General features: G+C 52.9%; 1 protein-coding gene across 1 annotated transcript; it reads right to left on the bottom strand.

Annotated features, from left to right (window-relative positions):
• Nucleotides 1-282: 282 nt before the first annotated feature.
• Nucleotides 283-3,451, bottom strand: LOC109459378 (tryptase gamma-like). The gene is made up of 5 exons (XM_019753774.3): nucleotides 3,348-3,451; nucleotides 2,395-2,545; nucleotides 2,055-2,314; nucleotides 1,364-1,530; nucleotides 283-763 (listed from the first exon to the last, which is right to left on the bottom strand). The coding sequence occupies exons 1-5, from the start codon at nucleotides 3,376-3,378 to the stop codon at nucleotides 506-508; spliced, it is 867 nt and encodes a 288-aa protein (XP_019609333.3). The 5' UTR covers nucleotides 3,379-3,451; the 3' UTR covers nucleotides 283-505.
• Nucleotides 3,452-11,659: the final 8,208 nt, after the last annotated feature.

Below are 11,659 nucleotides of genomic sequence, written 5' to 3'. Positions count from 1 at the left end.
GGCTCTGAGCCGCCGGCTTCTGCAGAGGCCCCGGCTGGGCCGGGCAGCTCCCCCGTCGGGTCGGGGGGATGCTCCCGTGGGGCTTTTGAGATCGTCGTCTCCAAAACGTTTATTAAATAAAGATGGAGGAACCTCAAAGAATACTTGAAAACAAGTCACCGCTGCTCAGTGTGAAGCGAGAAACCCACGGCTCTGTCAGGACGTTGTTCAAATGACAGTTACGCCGCGGCTGCCCTGCGTCGGTCGCAGCTACTGTTAACACGTTGATCCGTTGCTCTTAGCTCATGGTTTGTACTCACACATTTATTATTTATTATTGTCATAACTCGGACTAACGCTCGCCTCCCCCCGCCCCCCACTCAGGGCCACCCTGATATGTGGCTCCCTGGCACGTCTTGTAACAGCTTGTTAGTGAGGTGAATACCTGAATCCATCTCCATCACACAAAGGAAGCAGATTCAGGAGGGGAGGCGACTGGGACACCGTCAGCAGGTGAGTTTAGGATTCAAACCCAGGACTCCACAGGCTGAAGACCCTCACTGCCTCTTCCTGGGCCTGCGGCAGGCCCAAGGGTGCCTCTTGGCTGAGCTGTAGAAGCTGGTGAGGTGGCGTTAGGGACCTTCTCCTGGACCCAGGAAAGGAAAGGATACACAGGACTGTAGACTTCTGGGAGCCCAGGCCCCATGCAGGGACTCCAGGTCATCACGCCCTGCAACCACCAGCTGCCATTTTGGGAGCAGATTAGGGGAGTCCCGTCAGACACCTGTGTGGGAGAGGAAAGGACAGGCTACAGCCAGCGCAGACCCACTGACCCCTCCCTCCACGTGCGCAAAGACCTGACTGGGGAGCCTGGGCAGCCAGTGTTCCTACCTCGGCCGGGAGAGGCTGAATGAGTGGGGCTCCTGGGCACCACAAGGCTCTCAGGCAGGGATTTCTGCTCCCAGGGACTTGCATATTCCCTTTCCCCACCCTTCACTGTCTCTTCCCAGTTAAAATGCTTCCCCCCACAAATTCTACCACTGTCGCCCAACTTTTTCCTCCTCGTAGCTTTTGAGGCTCAGTATTACACAAAAGTCAGTTGTCAATAAAATGCTTGTGATTATCAAATAAGCAGGGGGCTCCCCGTCGTTTACAACCTGCTATGTCAGAGGCTGCTCACATTTGGACAGGACCTAACGGGGGAGACACCCAAGGGTGGGAAGCTCGGGGGTGGCCATCAGGGGTGCAGGTAAGCCGGTTCCCTGGGTTTTGTGGAATGAGGGGGTAACCAGGCCTAGCTCGATCAAGTCAAGTGGGACTAGGAGGGACTGTGGGGCGGGGAGGGGCACCTCAGGACCATCTAGCGCCAGGCTGGGATCCTCACCACCAGTGTGAGGGCCCCGGGGAGGGGCCTGGAGCACTGGGAGCCTTTGGGCAGGCCGACGTTCAGGTCAGGGCAGTCGGGTCGGAGGCGAAAGGCATCTTTGCAGGTTCTGATGTGGAGCGGTCTCAAGGGGACACTGTGCAGTTCTTGGGGTGGCACGTAGGGATCTGCAGGGGGGTGGGGACAGACCCTCAGCCCTGATTGATATCCAGCAAGTTTGCAGCAGTCCTGCCCTGCCAGTTGTTAACATACTTCCCTCCTGCCTCGTCTCCCCCCCACACACCCTCCTGGGCTTCCAGGCCTCCCCACACTCCTCATCCCCACCTCTCTCTTAAACACTCCTCTGTTAGACTCTCACAGTCCCCTCAGGAAAGCTTCAAGCCCACTGAGATCTGGGACACACTTCGGCCTGGGGAGGGGATGGGGACAGTGCCCAGTGCCAGCCATCTGGGCTGGGTGGAGCTGGAAGCTGACTCAGGCGAAGCAGGGTGTCAGGGCCCCGCCTCTCCCTCGCACATCTGTGTCCGTGATGCTGACCAGCGGCTGGCCCGGGTCAAGGTTGTCCTCTGGGGCTCAGGGACTCAGGAGTACTACCTCTGCAAGGTCCCAGCAACACGCTGGCAGTGCTCCTCGTCCAGTCCACCCTCCCCCACCACCCTCGACCTTCCCAATCACCTGCTCCCATCCTTACCGAAATCAGACTCGAACCCTTGGGCCCAGCAGAGCTGCCACTTGAGTAAAGGTTGAGGCCAGGTGGCCAGAGGCACAGGCTGTACAGCACTGCTGAGCGATGGTGGCCTTGCCAGCCGGGCTAGGGCCAGGCCACTGGACCCAGAGCCCTTGGGCCCTCCTGGGGACAGCAGCAGCTCCTCCACTCTGGACTTGCTCTTGCAAGTGTCCAGTGCCAGTCGATCTGGGCCCAGGGTCACACTGTAGTGGGACTGAGGCCAGCTGTGGAGAGTGGGAGGCAATGAGGCTAGGGTCCTCCCTCCTGGAGCCCCGCTCCACCACCTCCCCGGCCCTGCACACACCTGCCAAAGCAGTTGGCTCCTGTGAGGACCCACTCTCGGGAGATGAGGGCCCCCTCGCAGCGGTACCGGGTGTCCAGGAAGATGCTTGCCTGCCAAGGCCACGTGTCTGGGCCCTTTCTGCTGTAGGTCTCAGCCAGCCTTGGCCCTGCACCTTGGGAGAATGAGGCCTCATAGCTCAGCTCTGGGTCCCGGCATCCTGGACGTCTACCATTCATCTCTTTCCTCTCTGTCCCCCCATCTTTCCATCCAGGCCTCTGCTAACCTCTAGAGCCCCAGTTCCCACCCGTTGCCATGCGCCCCCCCACCCCGCCCCTGTTTGAAATCACACTGCCTGCAATGGAATCCTGTGTGACTTAGAGCAAGCTACTTAACCTCCCAGTCTCGGTTTCTTCGTCACACCCACGGGGCTGTTGTGAGGATTAGATGTCATAATATATGTCAAATATTTAAAACAAGCTGAAGTTCAATACCTTTTTAGCTGTTTTTCTTATTAAAGGTAGTTCTTGGAATACTCATGCCTTTTTATGCCTCCAGGTGTACACATGCTGTTCCTTCTACCTAGCATATCATCCCCCACCTTCTCCCCCTAGACAACTCCTATTCAGTCTTCAAACCTCACCTTTGTGACGTCTTTCTTGATCTCTCCCCATCCCCCCACAATCTGCCCTCTGGGAGGATTTCCTCCCCTTCTTGCCCAGGAGCTCATTATAGGGGTCCAGCTCTTCTTGCTTTTCTCTCACGGGATCATTGCTAAGGCAGCTGGGCCTCCCCCCACCTTGTTAATCTAGAAGGTCAGGCCCCATTTACATGGAGCTCTTCCTTGCAGGCCAGACACCCCCACCACCTGTCACCTACTTTGTCCGGCACCCCGGAGACCTGGATTCTCAGCCCTCAAGGGATGGATCCCTTCCCCCTCTACTCCCTGGGCTCCCTACCCACCCACAGCTCCTTACCAAACAGCAGGAGCAGAAGCAGTGGCAGCATTTGTAGAGGAGGCCGGAGTCTTGACTCCACTGGGTGTGGCCTCCTCCCTGTCAGCCCAGGAAATTTAACCACCCAATGCCCCCTCCCTACCGTACCCATGCGGCCCACGTCATGGGGCACAGGGGAACTGGCCTGGGGAAGAGGAAGCTGCGAGGCAGGGCCTGAACCATGGTGCAGACATCCTGCTTACAGACCTTGACCCCTCCTGGTTTGGGGCCAGGGGCCTCCTAGCTCTGGCCTGCTTTCTCTCTCAGGTGAGTGTCAGAGAGACCGGCTGACCGAGGTCGACAGCAACAATAATAATCCTCCCCCCACCTCTTCCCATCCCACAAAGCTCTGTAGCATCCATAGGACAGGGCTCCTTACAACAATCCACAAAAGCAGTGCTACCACCCCCTTTTACAGGTGGGAAAGTTGAGGCTCAGGGAAGTGAAGTGACTTCCCAAGATCACAATGAGTTGGAACCAGAGTTGGGATTCGAAGCACGGCTGCTGTGACTCTAAGTTCCCAGATTATTCCTCTCACAGCCCTTCCAAGTCTTTCTTCCTGGCTCAGCCTCTCAGCTCTCCAGTAGAGAGAGCTGGGGCCACCCCAGGAATGCCTGTTGGTTCCCTGTAGAATGGGGCACAGGCCAGGCCCACAGCTGAATTTCACAAGTGACACAAAGCCAAGGCCCTCTGTGGCCTGCCGGGTCCCTCGGGTCCCTCCTGCTGCTGCCCACCTCCCTGCCCCGCAGCCTTGCAGTACTAGACGCCTGCACACACGCCGTCCAGTTAAAAGTCGTACCCATTTGTTTTTGTTGCAGTGGAATTCACATGGCCTAAAACCAACCATGTTTATGTGCACAATCCAGTGGTGTTCAGTGCATCTTGTTGCCTTTACACACACTCTTGCTTCGCACCTGGAGGACCCCTTCCACTTTCACTGCCTGAAAGCTTCTTATTGAACTTCAAAATCCAGGTTAAGTATCTCCTCCGCCAGAATGCCTTTTTTCCGCCTCCTCCCTCCACGTTGGTCCAGGGCCTTTCTCTGAGCCCCTCAGCCCCCCAGTCACAACTCTACCAAACCACACTCAACTCCCTGAGCACCCACGGAGGACAGGCATGTTGGAGCCACTTGCTAAATGCTCAAATGCTCGTCGAATGACAGCATGAGTGAGTGAATGAGTGAGTGGGGGTCTTTGGGAGACACTTGGGGGATTGAGTCTCCCGTGCCCTCAGATTCCAGCCAGGGGGAGGGTCTAGAGTTGAGGAGGGAGAGAAGAAGAATCGGGGACTCCAGCCTCCAGCAGTACAACAGAATAACCGGGTCTGGGTCTGGGGCAGAGCCCAAGATAGGGGGAAGGGCCCTCAGTTTCCATCACCAGCTTGTGTCCACTTTGCAGTGTGACCCTGGGTTCTGGCCTCAATGTCCACATTAGGAAGAGGAAGGCATTGCCTGGACCATGTCATTTTCCCATTAAGTCATTTGAAGGTCTGGGGGAATCCCTGGCCTCTCCAAACCGGCCTCTAGATCAGGGCATGCTCTCTCTACTCCTGAAGTTCAAGGGAGGAAACGCCTAGTAGAGCAGCTTCTTCCTGGAGTTAACCAGCAGAGGGAGCTGTAGAGAAGTGAGTCAGACAGCCCTAGGTTCCAACCCAGGCTCTGTCTGTGTGACCTTGGGCCAATGGCTTAACTTTTCTGAGTCTCAGCTTCTAGGAAACCCCTACGTAACAGGGCTCAATAAATGGTACCAACGGTCACCACAGTGAAGATGATGACGTGATTAGAGTCTTTGTTTGCAGACAGGCTAGTTGAATTGCTAGCCAAATTCTGGAAAATACTGTAGGTCTTTAAAAACCATTCATCTTTAATCCAGAGGACACACATTCAATGTAAGCCAAAGCCAGGCAGGTAAGTGAAGCATGCCAGGAGTTCACATGTTGGGCACATGGATGGCAATTAGGCTGCATGTGACAGAAAACCCAATTAGGGCTTAAATACATAGGGTCATTTGTGTCAAACATCAAGGCAGTCCAGAAGTGACAGCATGGCTCAGCTACGTCATCAGGGCCCAGGTTCTACCTACCTGCTCCACTTCCTTCATATGCGGCTTTTGTCCTCATAACCACAAGGCAGGTGATGCCACTTCCCAGACAGAGGAAGGCAGGAGAAAGCAAGGCTTCCTGTAGGATGGGATGCCCTACACAATCCATTGATTAGGTGGGGACTTTCATACACAACCCATTAACCAGAACTGAGTCACGGGGCCACTTCTAACTGCAAGGGAGTCTGGGAACTTGAGCATTTTTCTTCCCAGATCCCGCAGGATGAAACAACATGGAAAAGGGCAGTTAGAATGAGAGTTGAGCTAACCAGTGCTTCATTTCTGTTTTTAAGTGCTTAATTCAGTGGCACTCAGTACATCACATTATCTTTGCACACGTTGTTCCTTCATACCTGGAACATCCTTTCCACCTTTTCTTATTTGCTTCTGTTAATCTTTTGTTTTTGTTTTTGTTTTTGTTGGGGAATATTGGAGAACATGTGTCATGCAAGGTCTCAGCTCCCGCTCCTGGCACAAGAACGCAGGACATGGCGAGGCCCAAAAGGAACACCCATGGAGCCATAGATAGAGGAGTCATACCACTATATTCCCGCTGGCGGCTGGGTCGGAGACATAGGAAGCAAGAGCCACACGATCCGCAACCTGCCGTCTGCTTCTCTGCCAACCAACCTCACTTGCTAACTGCAATCCGCGCTTGCTAGCTTAGCCACGGCAGTTATATCAGTGGCTAATGGCTAACCGGTAGTAGCTGATGGCCAACTAGTCACAGCTGATGGCCCGAGCCAGCACCTTTCCACATGAGGCCGAGAGCCTGGAAACTGCGCTCTGGGACTCTGTCCCCACAGTCTGTTTCTCCCGGGACCAACAGCTCCAAGTTGTTGTCTTTCAACCTAGCCATGGAGGTCACAGCTCAGCTCCAAGTCCAGTCACCATTTTCAATCTTAGTTGCCGAGGGTACAGCCCACCATCCCATGCAGGAATTGAACCAGCAATCTTGTTGTTGAGAGCTCACACTCTAACCAACTGAGCCATCAGGGATGCCCCGCTTCTATTAATCTTAATAAGCACATTTCCACATCCAGCTTTAGTTTCCCTCCTCTGTTGAAAGACATAGCTACCAGAAGTGTTTCTCTGCCTTAAGAAAACACAACAGTTCAGGGATGAAAATTATCAAGGGAACAATTGGGCAAGCTTAGCCCTATGCAATTGGTGAGGATATGAGTGGTATTTAAAATACTGAATAATTCACGTGGCACAGGCATCAACCAACCTGATAAGATGGCCAATTGATCAAAACATATGCCCAACCGATCCTCATGGGTTCCTGCTAATGGGCTGGACTGCCATTAGCAGTCTGCTGGCATGGGCCAGCAGAATACCAGCCCTGGTTGTAGGCATTTGAGTGCACACTTGCGTGAACTTCTGCTTCTTAAAAGATGGCTGGGAAATCTCCGTTTTTCTTGAGCTCTCTTAGTTTTGTCGTGTTGGTTGGATTTTTAGATGACACTCTGTAGGTCAAAGAAAGCCCATTAGTGGCTGTTCACGTTTAATCCCTTATCTTTGGGTCGGGGGTGGTATAGACATGGCCTGACTAGCAGCTGGGAGGGGACCGCACATGCTGGCCACTCTCCATGGTCCTGGACAGATGGTTCTCTTCCTCTGAGACACCACTTTCCCGGTCTCTCTCGGGAGTTCCAGCCCAGGAGAGAGACAGGTGGTGAAGGGAAGGGAGGAAGGGGTCAGGAGATAGTGGAAGAGAGGCTGCTGAGAAGTAGGAGAATTAGAATGATATTTTAAAAAATTGAGGTGACATTGGTTTATAACATTATATAAGGTTCAGGTGTTCAATATTATAATTTGACATCTTTATATGGTATATAGTGTGATCACTACCAAACGTCTAGTTCCATTGTCAGCATACAACTGATCTCCTTTATGCATTTCACCCTTCCCCACCCCCCAACCACCAATCCATTGTGAGTGACATAATTTTTAAATGGACTGAAGTCACCAAAGCTGGGAAAAGGGACAACAGAAAGATGATTTTTTTCAGTGTCACAGATGAGACAAAGCCACTTAAATGTTGGCCAAGAAGAATCTAAATGGAGATTGTGTCATCAACGTGACTTCCTCAGTTTTCTTTTCTACTTGATGAACATTTGTGATATTTTCAAAATGCTGTTATAGACTAAACCCAACAAAATGTAATTCAATATTTGTTTATTGGCTCTTTTGACAGATGGTTTAAATTAAATGAATTGAAAGGGAGGAAAAAACCCAATACTGTGTTATGTTTTTACACCGTACGTGGCTGATTATAAATACTTTTGACAGTTCTAGGATATTTCTAATAGCTCTAAAAAGTTTTTTCCCTCTGAGAAATGGTGGGGTGAATGAGGTTCCTGGTGCTACATTTTGGGGCTATAGATAATGCAAAGTGCTTTCTCATCTATTCAGCTACACGGTCCCCACAATAACCCAGGGGGGTGGAAGTTAATAGTTCCCTCACAGGGGGCAAAACCACCAGGCTCAGAGGTGGACAGAGCCTCACCAAAGTTGCACAGCAAAGCAGGAATGGAGCTGGATTGGAATCCGTGTCTGTGTCAGGCTGGCTTCTGTGGGGAGAGTGGCCTTGGTGGGGGATGCGAGTAGAAAGAATGAACACCTCAGATGGGACTCTCGTAGGTGTACTGAATTGCTCCAATCAGGAATAAAAAATAAACATCAAGATCATGAGAGCCAAGCTTACTGAGCCTAGAGTTATCACTCGACGGGTATTTATTGAGCACCTACTGTGTGCCAGTCACTGTGTAGGTGCTCAGGATAAAGCTGAAAACAAGACAGACACAGCCCCTGCCCTCATGAAGTTGACTTCCTGGTGAAGTAGACAAACAAGTAAACAGGTGTTCAAAATACTTTGAGATCGTGATAAGTGCTATGAAGAAAAAAATGAAAGTGGGAAAAAGGGCTGGAGAACGATGGGGGTTGGGCGGGTTATTATAGATGGGTGCACAGAGAAGATCTCTGAGGAGGCTTTGAGCAAAGCTCCAAAAGAAGTGAAGGGGTGAATCATGCAAGGCTCTGTGGCGAGCTCTTCCGAACACAGAGCACAGTAAATGCAAAGGCCCTGAGGTGGAATATGCTGGAGGAACAGAGAGGCAGACTGGAACCTGCTCACACTGGCTTGCACTGACTCACAGAAGACAATTGTGCCCAACTCTGCCTTCAGTCATGTCATGTGGTGGCTTGGAATCAGTCATGGAGAGGATATTTACACCGTGGAAATCAGCAAATGCTAAAACCAGGGCTTTCGAATGTGCATATATATATATATATATATACACATATATATATACTAGGGGTGCCAAAAAATGTATACAAGTGGACACGTTGGTCAACGTTGCTCAAAGTGGTAGTTCCCTGTAATCAGAAGTGTTTGGATGCTAATGGTAACCACTTGTCATGCGGGAGACCCTGCTCGCTGCGCCATTTGTCGTGCGGGGAGGCCTGCGGGGTCTCTGCTCCCGCTCCCCATACAAGAACGCAGGATATGGTGAGGCCAAAAAGGAACACCCACGGAGCCATAGGTAGGGGAGTCATACCACTTTATTCTCTCTGGCGGCACTATACTCTCACTGGAGGCTGGATACACACTGTCCGCAAACCGCCATCCACGCTTGCCAGCCCAGCCGCCATCTTCTTGCTAGCCCCATCCTTCTTTTTTTCTTCTCTTCCTTCCTCCTCTCCGTAGCCACAGCAGTTATATTGTGGCCAATGGCTCACTGGTTACAGCTGACGGCCAACTAGCCACAGCTGATGGCCATGCAATCACAGTTGGCCATTTACTACCTGAGCCAGCACCTTTCTATGTGAGGCCGAGAGCCGGGAAACTACTCTCTGGGGCTCCGCCCCCACACTCCACCCCTACAGGCTCTCGCCTCACAATCTACGCGACAAGCGTCTTCCGCGAGGGGACCTGTGCGAGGAGCCTGGGGGTGAATGCAATATCCTGGCCACAGCCAGGCTCTCTGGGCACAGCCAGGGTTTCTCAGGGCACCACCAGTGCTTCTGGGCACGGCCAGACTTCCTGGACTTCTTAGGGTACCACCTGTCTTCCCGGACACAGCCAGGGTTTCTCAGGGCACCACCAGTACTCCTGGGCACTGCCAGACTTCCTGGACTTCTTAGGGTACCACCTGTCTTCCCGGACACAGCCAGGGTTTCTCAGGGCACCACCAGTACTCCTGGGCACAGCCAGACTTCCTGGACTTCTTAGGGTACCACTAGTTTCCCCGGGCACAGCTAGGGTTTCTCAGGGCACCACCAGTACTCCTGGGCACTGCCAGACTTCCTGGACTTCTTAGGGTACCACCTGTCTTCCCGGACACAGCCAGGGTTTCTCAGGGCACCACCAGTACTCCTGGGCACAGCCAGACTTCCTGGACTTCTTAGGGTACCACTAGTTTCCCCGGGCACAGCTAGGATTTCTCAGGGCACTGCCACTTTCTCTGGGAACAGCCACACTTCCTGGACACAGCCAGGGCTATCTTCAGGGCTCAGCCACACTTCCTGGACACAGCCAGGGCTCTCAGGGCACTGCCACTCTCTCTGGGAACAGCCCGACTTCCTGGACACAGCCAGGGTACCTTCAGGGCTCTACTACTCTCTCTGGGAACAGCCCGACTTCCTGGGCACAGCCAGGGTACCTTCAGGGCTCTACTACTCTCTCTGGGAACAGCCCGACTTCCTGGGCACAGCCAGGGTACCTTCAGGGCTCTACTACTCTCTCTGGGAACAGCCCGACTTCCTGGGCACAGCCAGGGTATCTTCAGGGCTCAGCCAGACCTCTCAGCGCACTGCCACTCTCTCTGTGCCTCTCAGGGTACCCTGCTGGAACAACAGCGACTCACAATCAAGGTGCTTACATATTCTCAATGGCGGCCAGTCAAGAGACAAAAGCAAATATCCCCCAGTTCCACTAACAACAGTTCCCAAACAAACAGTCAAGCAGTCCATTAAATTAGGGATGGAAGGCAATTCCCCATAGTCCATAGTCATTCACCAGGGCTGTCCTGGGGGTGAGGGATGACCTTGACCTCACCCTCATCTCCCACGGAGGACTCAGCAAGCGTTACCTCCTGGGACTATAAGTCCTGCATCCGGGCTGCCTGAGCAGGAACTTCCCCGGCCCACAGGGCTGCAACGACCTTCGCTTTCTCCGGCCTGTGCTGGTTGGGGAACCGTCCACATCTTTCCACCTCTCCACGAGGCTCCATCTCTGCAGCAGCTGCATGGCTTTTCCTGTGCTGGTGGGAGAACCGTCCACGTCCTCCCACCCCTCCACGGGGGTCCAGCTCTCCGGCAGCTGCTCCTCCTGGTCTTCCTCAGACTGAGTGTTCACACGCACAAACTGCTCCACCGTCCTTTGGAGAGCTTTGGCTGGCACCATATCCTGCCGACTACGCCATGTGTCATGCGGGAGACCCTGCTCGCTGCGCCATTTGTCGTGCGGGGAGGCCTGCGGGGTCTCTGCTCCCGCTCCCCATACAAGAACGCAGGATATGGTGAGGCCAAAAAGGAACACCCACGGAGCCATAGGTAGGGGAGTCATACCACTATATTCTCTCTGGCGGCACTATACTCTCACTGGAGGCTGGATACACACTGTCCGCAAACCGCCATCCACGCTTGCCAGCCCAGCCGCCATCTTCTTGCTAGCCCCATCCTTCTTTTTTTCTTCTCTTCCTTCCTCCTCTCCGTAGCCACAGCAGTTATATTGTGGCCAATGGCTCACTGGTTACAGCTGACGGCCAACTAGCCACAGCTGATGGCCATGCAATCACAGTTGGCCATTTACTACCTGAGCCAGCACCTTTCTATGTGAGGCCGAGAGCCTGGAAACTACTCTCTGGGGCTCCGCCCCCACACCACTATTTTTTAAAAAAATTAGTTTTAGGTGTACCAAACAATGTAATTAGTTAGACAATGTAGTTAGACATTTACATCCCTCATAAAGTGATAACCCCCTCCCCCAATCTACTACCCGTCTGACATCGTATGCAGCTGTTACAGTTCCACTGACTATTCCCTATACTGCACTCCACGTCCCGTGGCCATGTATATATATATATATATATATAATTATAGTTGACATACCGTGTTATTCAGCTTCAGCTTCAGGTGAACAGTGCAATGGTCAGGAATCTACACCATTGATGGTAACCACTTTGAGCA

This window comes from Rhinolophus sinicus, chromosome 12, assembly GCF_057876585.1.
Source record: "Rhinolophus sinicus isolate RSI-liver-muscle chromosome 12, RSI-T2T, whole genome shotgun sequence".
NCBI lineage: Eukaryota > Metazoa > Chordata > Mammalia > Chiroptera > Rhinolophidae > Rhinolophus > Rhinolophus sinicus.
Note: the sequence above shows the minus strand (reverse complement) of the source record. Positions and strands in the feature narration are given on the sequence as shown.

What these genes read in the sequence shown, in the direction of transcription:
- LOC109459378 (XM_019753774.3), bottom strand. Translation starts at nt 3,378, where the DNA reads ATGCTGCCACTGCTTCTGCTCCTGCTGTTTG. An exon ending in GGAGCCAACTGCTTTGGCAG is followed by an intron (nt 2,315 to 2,394) that starts GTGTGTGCAGGG and finishes CACTCTCCACAG; the next exon opens with CTGGCCTCAGTCCCACTACA. An exon ending in AGGGTTCGAGTCTGATTTCG is followed by an intron (nt 1,531 to 2,054) that starts GTAAGGATGGGA and finishes ACCCCCCTGCAG; the next exon opens with ATCCCTACGTGCCACCCCAA.